Source organism: Salvelinus fontinalis, chromosome 20 (assembly GCF_029448725.1).
Source record: "Salvelinus fontinalis isolate EN_2023a chromosome 20, ASM2944872v1, whole genome shotgun sequence".
Lineage (NCBI taxonomy): Eukaryota > Metazoa > Chordata > Actinopteri > Salmoniformes > Salmonidae > Salvelinus > Salvelinus fontinalis.
Genome location: NC_074684.1, coordinates 16,435,024 through 16,450,023, shown reverse-complemented (window position 1 = coordinate 16,450,023; position 15,000 = coordinate 16,435,024). Strand labels below are relative to the sequence as shown.

General features: G+C 40.1%; 2 protein-coding genes across 3 annotated transcripts; both read right to left on the bottom strand.

Moving 5' to 3' along the window:
- Positions 1-414: 414 nt before the first annotated feature.
- On the bottom strand, positions 415-8,393 carry LOC129817404 (BRO1 domain-containing protein BROX). 2 transcript variants are annotated; one of them, XM_055872599.1, is made up of 13 exons: positions 8,285-8,393; positions 7,614-7,747; positions 7,425-7,531; positions 7,160-7,256; positions 4,818-4,913; positions 4,584-4,656; positions 4,197-4,302; positions 3,767-3,856; positions 3,540-3,625; positions 2,931-3,012; positions 2,664-2,814; positions 2,388-2,547; positions 415-2,185 (listed from the first exon to the last, which is right to left on the bottom strand). In XM_055872599.1, the coding sequence occupies exons 2-13, from the start codon at positions 7,712-7,714 to the stop codon at positions 2,096-2,098; spliced, it is 1,239 nt and encodes a 412-aa protein (XP_055728574.1). In that variant the 5' UTR covers positions 7,715-7,747; positions 8,285-8,393; the 3' UTR covers positions 415-2,095. The 2 variants fall into 2 exon arrangements, with proteins under 2 accessions (XP_055728574.1, XP_055728575.1); XM_055872600.1 differs by having other exon boundaries at positions 7,614-7,744; positions 8,285-8,388.
- Positions 8,394-11,319: 2,926 nt separating this feature from the next.
- On the bottom strand, positions 11,320-13,904 carry LOC129817403 (alpha-1,6-mannosyl-glycoprotein 2-beta-N-acetylglucosaminyltransferase-like). The gene is made up of 2 exons (XM_055872598.1): positions 13,817-13,904; positions 11,320-13,719 (listed from the first exon to the last, which is right to left on the bottom strand). Exon 2 carries the CDS (start codon positions 13,428-13,430, stop codon positions 12,186-12,188), a length of 1,245 nt encoding a protein of 414 aa, XP_055728573.1. The 5' UTR covers positions 13,431-13,719; positions 13,817-13,904; the 3' UTR covers positions 11,320-12,185.
- Between the last annotated feature and the right edge of the window lie 1,096 nt (positions 13,905-15,000).

The window sequence follows — 15,000 nt, the reverse complement described above, 5'->3', positions numbered from 1 at the left end:
TACAATGATTTACATTTACATTTTAGTCATTTAACAGACGCTCTTATCCAGAGCGACTTACAGTAGAGTGCATACATTTTATTACATTTTACATACTAAGACAAGGATATCCCTACCGGCCAAACCCTCCCTAACCCGGACGACGCTATGCCAATTGTGCGTCGCCCCACAGACATCCCGGTTGCGGCCGGCTGCGACAGAGCCTGGGCGCGAACCCAGAGACTCTGGTGGCGCAACTAGCACTGCGATGCAGTGCCCTAGACCACTGCTCCACCCGGGAGGCCGATGATGTGATGTCTTTCTACGGCTGCGATTTCCGGAAAACCAGGGATTTTGAAAGTTCCTGAAATTCTGCAACCCTAACTACAACACACACCAGGAAATGTAGTGTTTGAACTTAACATAAAATAGTAATTCAGGTTTCTTGATGTTTTTATTTCCATTTGAAACACATTTTCAACAAAGGACACCATTCGAAGAAGAGTAATGTTAGACTGGTGTATACATTATGATACAGCAAATGACATGTGTTCATTAAAATAAATACAATTGGTCCTTGAATGTGAAAATCCATTGTTCCAAGAATAAAAAGGGCTTGTAAAGATAATATATAGTCTGTGTTATTTTCATTCTAATTTAGAGCTGGATACAGTACATCTACACTGAGTTCTGACATCGGTGTGACTAATACGATTTGAAATGTAATGCCATTCAAATGGGCTCTGAGGTTACACAGAAAGAATGCCAAATTGTCTTCCTTGATTGGCAAATTAGTATACTATACTAGTGGTTACTTCTCCCCCTATCGTACTACCTCAATAGAGGCTAGTTGTCATTAGTTCTAAAAAACGGTTAGGAAATGATGGCGAATCAGTACTCTGAAAGCTACAGTAATGCATACATATGGAGTACATCAGTCATTTACAGATAAAATATAAATTAGTAAATGAATTTGATAGATTTCCGTACATAGTGTAAAACCATGTGCCAAAGTACAACAAACCTTCACTGAAATGGTTTGAGCAGGTTATGATTGACATATTTGAATTTCATTAACAATTATTCTATTGTTCCTGCGCTCATCAATCGGTCTTAACAGCAACCATGGCCACTAGCCTGGGTTATTTAAAACAGTTTTCTGAGATCACAGGAAGATCCGTAGGGTACAATGTTATGGAACGTTCAGACATGCTCATATCAGCTTTATAAATTAAATTTATTATCTGCAACATTCAGCACATTGCGCTCTCCTGAGTGCTTCCCAGATGTTGTTCCATGTTCCTGCTGAACAGTTGGCCTTGCTATGGTTCATATGACCCAAGACAACCCCTGCCTTGTCCTCAAATCTCTAATAAAAAGAGGGGAATATTTCACAATGGTTACTATAATAAATACAGGCCCTACCCAGCAATGGAGAGTCTTGAGAGTAGGAATAATATGATAGTATGTACAGGAGTGTCCTTTCAGTTACAAGAAAACTGATTCAATTAGAGAATCTCAGAGACAGAAAAAGAAAATAAATGAAAACATACGATTTGCTCAAATGATTAGATATTCATCATGGAGTGTTAAGTTCTTACTATATGATTTGTCAGTTTCTTAAATGAGCAACAAATAAAGATCCAATATGACAGGGGCGTTTAACAAAATCCCCAACAGCACTAGTGAGAGAACAATTCAGCTGTAAGTCTGACCCATTAATATTTGGTCCCAAAAAAATGTGAAAACAGCTACGTATAAAATGAAGTACAACAGATGCTACCGTAAATCACTGACCGTAAAACACTACAGATAAAACAAGCCAATGCATGAATAAATCCATGCTTTTCTTCTGTTCCTTGTTGATTAACATTTCTACTCCCATATCTATTATGTTATCCCCCCCATCACCAATAACCTTTTCTCAGAGGCCATTTTATACTCAATGACTGAATAGTCTGGCTTGGTAGCACTGCATATCAGCATAATGTAAAACATTTTTACCATAATTCAAAGAAACAACAAGGACTTTTCATGGAAAGGAAATGGGACTCCATATCTCTGTTAGGTGGAATTTAAGCCTGTGTACAGTATGGGAGTAGTGTCTTCCTGTTATTTAAGAGATGACGCAGCCTGTATCTTTCTGAGGCTTCAAATCTGGTTCCTTCATTGGCTTAATAACCTCTTCTTCCCGTTTTGGTTTGGCCTGCAATCAAAATAGTGAGGGGGGAAAATGTGAAACCTTTTGTCCCAGCCAAGCAAATAAACAAAACCCTATCAGTGTCTTTATATGATTATTATCAGTAACAAGACAAAATATGTGAAGACATACCTTCAAAACAAAATCAAAGCACAAAAACTATAGTAATCAAGTTATGTTTCAGTACCAAATGGCTGAGCAGCATTACCTTCTCGTCTTTGGCCCCCTTGGTGAGGTCAAAGGTGGCGTAGACTTCAGGGGTGCATTGCTCGCTGAGCGCTGGGAACTCAAAGGAGATTGGCTCGGCAAGGCCATAGCTGGCCTTCAGCTCCAGCTGGGGCGCCTCGGCTGGGACCTTGTGGAAGTATCTGGAGAAATGAAACATTTGTGTATAAATGCTACAATTGCTTAATGTTATTTACTCTAAACAAATCAATATTCTTCGGGAGGTGTGTGTGTCTCGCACTGTGTGTGTTGGTCTCACATGAATCCGTTTTCTCTCTCGCACTTCTGCAGGGTATTTTTGATCAAGCCACCCAGCTTGGTGAAGAAGAGTTGCTCAGAGGGCTTGGCCGTGCTACCCGGCCCTTTGGTCTGACGGTACTCTTTGCACAGAGTCTCGGCTCTGGAGTAGCCTAAACACAGTAAACAAGACCTGTAAATATTTACACTTCTTAAGATGAAGAGACACCTGTTAAGTGCTTCAAAAAGGCAAAACATGATGTATCATCTCTAGAACAGAAATACCAACATTTTTCTGCCTCTTGGAGAGATCTTATTGACTCCCCACACTTGTCACTAGAGAGGAGAGTCTGTCCGTGGTAGCAGTATGCCTGAAAAAGTGACAAATGAAGGGCATAAGCATCATTAGAAACACATTTCGCCTCCCGAGTGGCGCAGTGATCTAAGGCAGTGCTAGCTGTGCCATTAGAGATTCCTGGTTCGAGTCCAGGCTCTGTCGCAGACCGGGACCGGGAGACCCATGGACATCGCACAATTGGCCTAACGTCGTGCTGGTTCGGGAGGGTTTGGCCGGCAGGGATGTCCTTGTCCCATTGCGCACTAGCGACTCCTGTGGCAGACTGGGCGCAGTGCACGCTGACACAGTCGCCAGGTGTATGGTGTTTCCTCCGACACATTGGTGCGGCTGGCTTCCGGGTTAAGTGAGCATTGTGTCAAGAAGCAGTGCAGCTTGGTTGGGTTTCGGAGGACGCACGGCTCTCTACCTTCGCCTCTTCCGTACGGGAGTTGCAGCGATGAGACAAGACTGTAATTACCAGTTCGATACGATGAAATTTACAGAACAGTCAAAAACAAAACAAAGACTTTCTCAACGGTCTAGAACTGCACAATGACTTACATAGGACATGTAGAAGTGCTGTTTCAGCTGGAGGTACTTCCTCCACTTACTGCTGCACTCTGGCTCCAGGGTGTTCAGTGTGCCGTCTGGGAAAACAGAGGGGATAACATTCATTTGAGTGATCAGGAGGACCAACAATGGTTAGATCCAGACATTCCAACACAATTTAAGATCTTGACTGTGTTGCATTTTTGTAATGAAGTGACAGGACAGACCTAAATACTTACCAGCTTTCTGGTAGAAGTTTGCAGTCTCGAAGGCCAAGGCTGCAATGAGAGTGGCGTTATGCTTGAGCTCAATCGCTCTGGCAATCGTCACTGCAAACAGAAAATAAATGTGTTAATAATTGCTAATATCATATTCATTGCAAACACTTTCATAAGTAGGCTATTCTCCCTCTCTCACATACACACTAATTGTTAGGTTAGATTACTTGTTAGATATTACTGCATGGTCAGAACTAGAAGCACAAGCATTTCGCTACACTCGCATTAACATCTGCTAACCATGTGTATGTGACAAATAAAATTTTATTTGACTAATACATGGGAACATGAGTTTGCCCTAAGGCCCCAGAAGTTTTCCTGGCCAAGTCACATTGTCAGCTCCTGACCCTAAGCATAATGCAGAACAGTTGACTGGGTCCAGTGTAGCTACCTTCCTGTGCCTCTGCTTGGCACTGGACAATGTAGGTGTCGATGACTCTGGGTTCCAGGTCCCGGCCCTTCTCTGCTGGGCTGATGAGGCGGGGGATGTGGACCTCCTACAGAGGAGAGACCAGAGAGGAGAATGAGTCTGCTGCTAAACACAACCATGCACCAACAACCAGTGACCTGTGTCCAAGTTGATGATACTGTAATTTATTCACCATGTGTTGAGGTTAATGTAAAGTGGGTAATATAGGAACCATATTTGTTAGGTTTATCAGAGTGTACTTTTTAACTTGCTGATTATCTCTATGTAAAGTGACTTTGGGTGTCTTGAATAGTGCTTAAAATAAAATGTATTATTATAATAATAGTATTATTATAATAATAATATCACCTTGAGGTGTTTGAAAATCCCAGCAGCAAATTTCAGGCTCCTGTGGACATCTTTTGCATCTACCTCTGTTACACTGAAAAGGGAAGAAATGTACAATGTCAATGTGTACCCTTTACAATATTGATATGTAAATAGAATGAGTGTGAATTGACATCAAAGTCATAAATGACCTAATTTGCATAATCAGATGCATTGTAAGATAGTAAATTAGAAATGCAGAAAATAAACACTTACTTTTCCTTTCCTGCAAGTCTTGAGGCAAACTTGGTGTGCCAAATTGCAACATTGTAGGCCATGGAGATCAGGTCAAAAATAGCATCTTGTTGGGCACTGTAAAGAGGCAATGGGACAGGATGTTAATAACAATAATAATATTGGAGAGAGACTGTATTTCCATAATGAAAGGAGACATCTGTTTGCAGTGAGAGAACTATGCAAATGTTGAACCTGAGTAATGATGTAATAACACGTGTGACTTGTTTCAGGAAACAAGGCGTATGTCGCGCGTCACTTCACAGGAGAGGCATTTGAATGTAAACATACATTTTCTATCAAAATGTGTTTGACAGAAATGCCTTCTGGAACATGTGAACTTTTATGTGTCTTAATAACAAACTTGTATGCCATCTGTAAATATGAATACAATTGTTAAATTACAAGCCTAGTTGGTTTAGCCACGGGGGAAAAAAACAGGAATCTTCCCGCTAGACATGATTGGCTGAGATAATGGCTGGGCTGGACATGCTGACATGTACCACGTTTCTGTCTATAACATGAGCTGCTTGGTATGTGTAGGTAATCCTTTCTAACATAGCTTTTTCGAAAGACATCACGCAAAACTGTGAAAGTGTTGCTAGCTAATGCTCTCCACTTCCTGGAGGACCAAGTTTTGAAATCAGTGGAATGTCCGGTGGAAGCAGAGTATGATAACTAAGGAGATGGAGAATTCTGCCGTTTGATTGCAAAAATGCGGAGGGAGTCGAAAAGAGAACACAGAAGGCTGTTGTATAAAACAGTTGTCTCCAGATTACATCTCCAAAATAAGGGCAACCATGGCATCAATGACAGAGAGGGAGAAGCATTCATCCATGTATATGGTTAAGATAATCTAGCTGGCTGTGTATTAATATTAGTTGTATCTCAGAGCCATTTTCCTTGCTAGTCATAGCCTAATGTTAGCTAGCTAGCTAACATTGAACCTAGTTGGTTAGTTTAGCTACCAGCAGATCCATGCAGGGTATTAACATTATGAGTTGGGATTATGGTTCAAGTACATCTGGCGCCGACAGAGATGGCCGCTTCGCTTTGCGTTCTTAGGAAACTATGAAGTATTATTTTTTTTTTTAATGTATTATTTCTTACACTGTTACCCCAGGAAATCTATTACTGCACGGTCGGAACTAGAAGCACGAGCATTTCGCTACACTCGCATTAACATCTGCTAACCATGTGTATGTGACCAATAAAATCAATTTGATATGGCTCATTGTTAGGCTAGCTAGATGTCTAAACAAAAGACTCCACTATGCAAGTAACCATTCCACTGTACCGTGTACACCTTCTGTATCCTATGCATGTGACAAATACACTGATTTTATTTGATATAGTGTGTGTTTACCAGAGACCTTAATTTGAAAAACAACACGACCTGCACCAAAGACAAAGGAGGATATAACGTTCTAAAATTCTAACCATTGACTTGTAAATAATGATCTTGTGAGTTTATTTTCCTGTAATAATTAATACGAATTAGCTAAAGTTAAGACGCTGTCACCTATATGATCATTATTTTAACTGGCTAACTTAAGGTGTGAAATATGCTGAATGGGTGTAGACAAGAGCTCTCCAGTATGTAAGAATATGTCAAAGATAAATACAGAATGCAGAGAGAGAGGACGAGAGGTCAAAAGGACGAGAAGTCAATAGAGTAATAACGATTAAGGGAAATAGTGTTTTTTCTGTAATAGGGAATTATTGATCAAGAGACATCTTCTGAAATAGGATACTTGTTATTTGGCCATTGGCTAGTTTTAATGGAAGGAATTCTAGTTGGTCAACCACAGGCTAGGGCTGGGTTATAAAACTACATGGTGTCCCTTTGTTCTGGAAAGAGAATCACTGGAGAGAACCAGTGAGGACAGGGGAGAATGACCATCTACCTCCCCGTATGATTTGTCCTCTTTGAATAAACCTATTTTCCTCCCTCTGATTTGCTTGGAGTTTGTGTTATTGAAGAATGACATAAATTGCTAACAAGTAGGTGTACCATACCATTCAAGAGCCAACTTTCAAAGCATAATTACTTTCCCATTGTTACTCAACTGTGGAGTTTGATATACCATTGTCTAGCCCTGAGTCTTTACTTTTAAACCAATGTAAAAAACATTTCACATTTTGCTTCATAAGACCGAATCGAGCCACTCGTCACATTTATAAAACAGGATCAGCAGGAAATGCAAAAAAAACAAGACAAGCCTATTGTAACTAAAATGTATGTGTTGACTGGAGACCTGACTGTGGCAGATGGAGGTAACCAACCACCTCTGTAAAACCACCTATGGGCTAGAAGCCTTTACCTTGGGGTGTTTCCTTGCAAAGTGTCAGTCCACTTGAAGTTCTGCATGAACCGAAGCTTGTTCTCTTGTGTGGTGCCATCCAGAGGTGCAATGAATCCTGTGTCATGTCAATCAAAAGACCGCCAACTAATTGTTAATAACAACGAGAGGAAAATAGTTAAGCATGATGAGCTGAGTGTAGCTAAAAGACCACACAAAAACACTACAAAACAGTGAGCCCAGCTAAAGAGAGGAGAAAAATGCACAAACAAAACAGCAAATTCACCTTGTAAGAGGGAGAAATAAGCATCAGTGCCATTTTTCATGATTTCAGGATTGCAGGTGGTATCTGTGAACATCTCCAAGAGTCTTGCTCTTGTTGTTCTCAAGTCACTGATGAGGAATATATACATGTAAGCAAACTTGTTTTCAATTGCCATACTAAGAATGGATATCAATTGCCAAGTCTACATACTTGCATATCTTGTTTGCTGATGGGCTTCCAGCAACTCCATAGAAGTTGAAGGAGACAGGTGCAGTTGCTTTCAATGGGTTTCGGTGGAACCAATGAGTCATTCTGTGGCTTGGATGGTAAAAGCTGGATGTCTGCTAGATTAGGCACAGGGACATTAATTAACAATTTAATACATAAATAAATTGGACATATAACGGCCTGATTAGCTACAAATAAAATACTTATGCTACGACAGTAAACGTATCATAACTGCTGGCTGTGCCTTGATGACACACAAATAGTTAGCTAGCTACAATAGCTAAGCGTAGGTAGCTAGCTAACGTTAGTTTCCATATAGGCTAGTCGGGTTAGCATATTGCAAGACGACGTAGCTATTGTAAACACATTACACACCACATTGTTCGTATAATGTTACTAGATAATGTTACCAAAAATAAATAGACATGAATATTAATAAGTGGCTTGTTACGTAACATCTATACAAATGTGACAACAGCAACTCCAACCAACGTTAGCTAGCTAGCTAGCTTATGTAAACAAATTGGCGTCTAGCTTGCCATTTGCCTAATGGACTAAAAATATCGAAAATCTAAAACCACAAAATGCAGATATTTTTCATGATGAATCATTAAGCTAGTTTGTACAATATTGTGAAAGTGATGTTTACGAACCTTGGATCTGGGAACTCTGACAATCTGAAGATACACTTCCGGAAATAAAGGCACAGAATGGTTCTTGACCAGTGGAAAGAGCGTATTGAGTCATGTGACCAACGTTGCTTCTTACGACAGGTCTAGGATCCGTTTTTCTGCTCTAGCTGTAATGTTAATCAATCGAAGTTAAAATGTTAAAATTGATCATAAACCAGTCAAAAGTATAGACTGTACCAAATATGGAAGCGTTTTGGGCATAAAGTAATTTGCTCACATCTAGACATGTTATTCAAACCAAGCCATTTACAAACCATGGGTTCTGAAGAATGGTATCACTGATTGACAATGCCATCTTTTATTTCCCCATATTGTTAAACATTAAATGATGAGATGAGAAAGCAAATAGACAGCTATAATACCTATAACAGAACTATAGTAGCCTACAAGCTTGTTGTCTGAACATAATTTCATAAAGCAATTTCCCAAAAGGAATGTGGATCAGCCACCCAACAAGAAACCGTGGTAAAATGAAAAATCTCAGAGAAATTGTGCTTTATAATAAAAAAGTGGGGGCGCAACCATTCATGACATTTAGCATTAATTTGCATTCAGCATTCATATAATATATTGCATGATATAACTACACATGATATAAGAAGCAGAAAGGGGCATCTCTACAAGGCACTGATTAAAAAAATAAGAAAAAAAGTAACTGCATCCGTGGTAAATTTCCACCACTGAAGGGAAACTCATCAGAGCACCGCAGGTTAAATTTTCACCTCTTTTTAACCACAGATCCAATGATGTCATCTGATTTTCAAAAACACAGGTACATTGTCATATTCACAGGCATAGGAGAGAGAAATACAAATATTTCCCTTTTAGGCAAATTATGTGAAAATAATGTTTGCCAATAGAGGAAGATCATGGAAGCCCATGGAAATATTTGCTCAAACTTAAAATAGCTACAGTGCCATGCAAATGTATTCATCTCCCTTGGTGTTTTCCCTATTTTGTTGCATTACAAACTGTCATTTAAATTGATTTTAATTTGGATTTCATGTAATGGACATACACAAAAAAAATAGTCTAAATTGGTGAAGTGAAATGTAAAAAATTACTTGTTTCAAAAAAAGAAAAGAAAAAGAAAAGTGGTGCATGCATATGTATTCACCCCCTTTGCTATGAAGCCCCTAAATAAGATCTGGTGCAACCAATTACCTTCAGAAGTCACATAATTAGTTAAATAAAGTCTACCTGTGTCCAATCTAAGTGTCACATGATCTGTCACATGATCTCAGTATATATACACCTGTTCTGAAAGGCCCCAGAGTCTGCAACACCACCAAGCAAGCGGCACCATGAAGACCAAGGAGCTCCCAATACAGGTCAGGGACAAAGTTGTGGAGAAGTACAGATCAGGGTTGGGTTATAAAAAAATATCCTAAACTTTGAACATCCCACGGAGCACCATTAAATCTATTATTAAAAAATAGAAAGAATATAGCACCACAACAAACCTGCAAGAGAGGGCCGCCCACCAAAACTCACTGACAAAGCAAGGAGGGCATTAACCAGAGGTAACAAAGAGACCAAAGATAACCTTGAAGGAGCTGCAAAGCTCCACAGCAGAGATTGGAGTATCTGTACATAGGACCACTTTAAGCCGTACACTCCACAGAGCTTGGCTTTACGGAAGAGTGACCAAAAAAAAGCCATTGCTTAAAGAAAAAAATGTGGTGTTCCCCAAAAGGCATGTGGGAGACTCCCCAAACATATGGAAGAAGGTACTCTGGTCAGATGAGACTAAAATGTTGCTTTTTGGCCATCAAGGAAAACGCTATGTCTGGTGCAAACCCAACACCTCTCATCTCGAGAACACCACCATGGTGGTGGCGTTCTCATCTCGAGAACACCACCATGGTGGTGGCAGCATCATGCTGTGGGGATGTTTTTCCATCGGCAGGGACTGGGAAACTGGTCAGAATTGAAGGAATACAGGGAAATTATTGAGGGGAACCTGTTTCAGTCCTCCAGAGATTTGAGACAGGGACAGAGGTCCACCTTCCAGCATACTGCTAAAGCAACACTCGAGTGGTTTAAGGGGAAACATTTAAATGTATTGGAATGGCCTAGTCAAAGCCCAGACCTCAATCCAATTGAGAATCTGTGGTATGACTTAAAGATCTCTGTACACCAGCGGAACCCATCCAACTTGAAGGAGCTGGAGAAGTTTTGCCTTGAAAAATAGGCAAAAATCCCAGTGGCTAGATTTACCAAGCTTATAGAGACATACCCCAAGAGACTTGCAGCTGTAATTGTTGCAGAAGGTGGCTCTACAATGTATTGCCTTTGGGGGGTGAATAGTTATGCACGCTCAAGTTCTGTTTTTTTTGTCTTATTTCTTGTTTGTTTCACAAAAATATATATTTTGCATCTTTAAAGTGGTAGGCATGTTGTGTCAATCAAATGGTACAAACCCCCCCCAAAAAATCTTATTTTAATTCCAGTTTGTAAGGCAACAACATAGGAAAAATGCCAAGGTGGGTGAATACTTTCGTAAGCCATTGTAATCAAAAGGGGATTGCGCTCTGCCAGATGTTTGGTTGGTTCAAACACATACAGTGGGGAGAACAAGTATTTGATACACTGCCGATTTTGCAGGTTTTCCTACTTACAAAGCATGTAGAGGTTTGTAATTTTTTATCATAGGTACACTTCAACTGTGAGAGAAATTAATTACTTAAAAATCATACAATGTGATTTTCTGGATTTTTGTTTTAGATTCCGTCTCTCACAGTTGAAGTGTACCTATGATAAGTTACAGACCTCTACATGCTTTGTAAGTAGGAAAACCTGCAAAATCGGCAGTGTATCAAATACTTGTTCTCCCCACTGTATATATATTTTAAATTTTTTATTAAGTAAGTTTTTTTGAGTGTGGACCCATCACTCTTTTGCTCTAGCAAGAATAGGTCGGTCGTCATTGTAAGGTCATAATGATAAGAAATCATAACCATCACAATAAAATAAAAAACACACACCAATATCAGTAAATTCCTGTTGTTCCCATGTAAAACATGTTTTATTGTACCCACACATGTCAAACAAATGACATACTGTAAGCTATGTACAGTAAGTATTTCACTAGTAAAACCAATTGTTAGATACAAAGTGAACATTGGTTTATTGACAAATATATAAAACTAAGTAATTTCAAGATTGTCACTTTATTGTACAATAACCTATAGGTTTGTTCATTACATACCGAACAATGACTGTTGCTGTTATTTTTCTATTTGTACCGTATGCACCACATAAATTGAAGGAAAAATATTATATTCTAGATTTTGTGTGAATGGGTAAGAGATCCTGAAGTTGGACAAGCGTCACATTAAATGGGAAAATGGCTCAACTCTCTTAATTGTTCTGAAGGATGTGTACAAATGGCAATGATCTAACATGTAGTCGAAACCAAGGATGTATCACTGATTTAGTTTAGTTTTCAATATGAAGTCATTTATGTGTACCATAATAATTAGCTGCTGGCGTTGAAACATTATGTTGTTTTCATGAAGTCTAACACAGTCAGTTTACTTCAACAAAAATGTGGTCTTCATTTTTAGAAAATATAAAGCAAATGATGTTACAGTCCATAAGAATAGGCTTGCATAATCTGTTTAAAAAAAGAAAGAAATATATTTGGCAATCATGGTACTTTTGGTAATAACAACCAAGCTATAAATCACACTGCTGCATACACACCAAAACATTCCAAATCAAAGTTTCACTAACCCTTGGAAGACCTCATTAAAACCACAAGTAAAACACACTGCGGTCTTTGGAACTCAATGTATGAATGGCACTTAATTCCTCAACCCTCAGTACATCAAAAAGATGAAAGTGAGAAGCCCTTAGTTCATAGACGTTTAGCATAGTTATTACAAAGAACATGGTCACGGATATCACCCCATCCGCCGTTTTTCATGTGAGCCTTGTGCTCCATTGACTCTGCGTTTGTTAGGGCCAGGGACTGAGGGAAGAGGGAGACTTTGGCAAGCTTAAGAGACTCCTGTGCTTTCTGTAGGGCCAGCTCAGGGCGACAGGCCTCCTTGTTCTGGTGCAGCCCACAGTTCCCAGTATGGAGAACCCTGGATCCCTGGGCCACCAGCACTTTGAGTGGCTTGGAGATGCAAGTACCTGACAGGTGCTGGAGGGTCCAGTCCCAGTTGTAGTCATCATAGGTGCAGAAGTCATCATTGCAACCCATCAGTTTGTAATACACCTCTCTGGAGATGCCCATGCCAATGTTGTGCTTAGTAGACATCCACCCGGCAGTCTGCACCTTGTTGCTGAGCTTATCAAACTCTGCCAGGCTGTTGTGGTTGCCTAGCGCCAGCATGTCACAGTCAGGGCAGCTGATCTTCCTGTATCCAACCATCTCTTTGTAAAGGTGGTAGAGGTCGGGCAAGATGTAGTTGTCCTCCTCGAGGAAAACTGCAAAGCCACTGTAACCATGAAGAACCTGCACTCGCTCCCACAAAAAGTGAAGTTTCCACCACCAGTGGTGTTTGGTCTGTGTGATGGAGGCTTCCCTATAGTGGCCATACGAATCTGGATGCTCAGCGTTGAGGCATCCTGTTTTTAAAGCATCGTCCTTGGATATGTCTCGTGGACAGTCCCGTGGATCCTGCCCAGGAAACTCACTAGGATAGAGCTGTGTGCTGTAGGGGAAGTATATTTGTAAAACCTTGCAGAAAGTTATCCCTTGCACTATGTCATTGTTTTCCTCTGAAAAATAGTCATGGCTGAAAATCAGCAAAAAGTTGTGGACCTCAGCTGCATTTTCCAATGACTTAATGAGTATTTTGAGGTAGTCTGGTCTGTTGTGAACCTGAACAACCAGGACCAGTTTAGGCTCCCCAGGATACGTGTCCACATTCTGAACGTATTGGTGATAATTGGCATTGTAAACCGACTTCATCAATTCAGGAACAGAACCATACTGAAACTTCGCCATGTCATCAGACAACATGTTTTCCTGAGCAACAACACCTGTGACTTCATCATAAATTAATACACGTGTTATGATCATGACAGTGGCAATAATTAAAGAAACACCCATGAGAATGAGCAGGTTCTTTTTAAAGAATCGTAACCTCATTTTCGAAACGGTAAAGGCAAACTTTGAATACAATAACAATGACTTGAATCACCTGACTATTGAAAGCGTCCACATCGTGTGTTTCATCTTACTTGCAGTTGCAACATTGTAACTTTCGATGGAACCCAGAGCCCAGAGACAGCGGTTTCCGCAGAACGTTACAAACTGGCACGCGAAAAAAATTAAGTGTATTGATGATGACTCCTTTTGCTGCCACAAATATCTGTCAGTTCGGTTGATATAATCTGTTGCTATTGCAGTTTAGAAGTTTAGCGTTCGGTGGTATCACCTGAGAAAAGTAACAAGATAATGAAATAATGTATTGTCAGACATATTAGCTTTGTTTCCATTCAGGAAGTTCATTTACAGTAGTTGAGTCGACTTACCAACAGAGTGTCATGTGTCAGTAAACCGCTATCAGGAAGTAAGGGTGTTTTAGAACTATTGCCGCGTTCAAGGGATAGTCGGGAACTAGAAAACTCAAAAATATCCGACTTTCTAACTGGTTAAACGCGGCACGTGTATAACTACAACCTATTAGCAAGTCGGAGATGTCTGAATTTCGTAATTACCATTAGTATTTGAACGTGGCATATATGCCGTATAGCGTACAAGTAACCTACAAAATTGAGTGCTGACGTGTACTATTCAGCCAACAGGAACAGACTGGCTTCTTCGTCAACGAATAAGTGTCCTACCGATGCTTATGTAATCCTACACCATAGCATCCATTACTTTGGAGGAGATATGTTGAGAGTAAAGGAAGTTTTAGTATCAGCAAGTCATGGTATGATTTATGCTATTCGGTGTTATATGAATTCAATGAAGAATGAGATTCCAGTCTACATTAGATTACATTTTTCCAGGCTTTGGTCCAGGCTTGGCAATAAGGGCCTCTTCGGTCAGGCTGAACTGGTTAAAGCTACCCAGCTGGTATGAATGAGAAGTGCCCAATACCCACATGGGGTGTATGTGTTAGGGGCTGTTGATAACAGTAGTTAGTTGCCTAAACATACTTGTTAGAGAGTTACACAATGAAAACAAAGTTGTTTTTAACACAGCTATTTACCATCTCCATTCACTGTGTCAGTTTGTGGGTGTGTCTGAGTGTGATGGATGCTGCAGTGCTGAATGAATGATATAGCTGTGCCTAAATTTTCCAGAAGATAAATGCTCCTCATCAAACTAAGCCTCCTGTAACTATTCAATCAAACATTTAACTAGTCTCGGTACACATGTACACTTGTAGTCTTCCACACTAGTGATTACATAGGGTATTAATTGACCAGACGGGTGTGAAATTCTGTCTACAGTTGGATGATATTCCAGAGGACAGAGAAACACCCATATTCATTTGATGATAATCACTCACACATTTACATGGAGTTTGTTTTGGATTCCATAACAGAAAGCAGATCTGGCGTGGATATGTTAACACCCCACCCGGCACTGCTGTCATCTGTCTGTTTCCCCCACCCATACCCTAATCAGCATGGTCAAACCCACCAGTGGCACCAACCCTCGTCAGTATAGCCAACTTTCCAGGTCAGACTCAAGCCTAAAACATGTT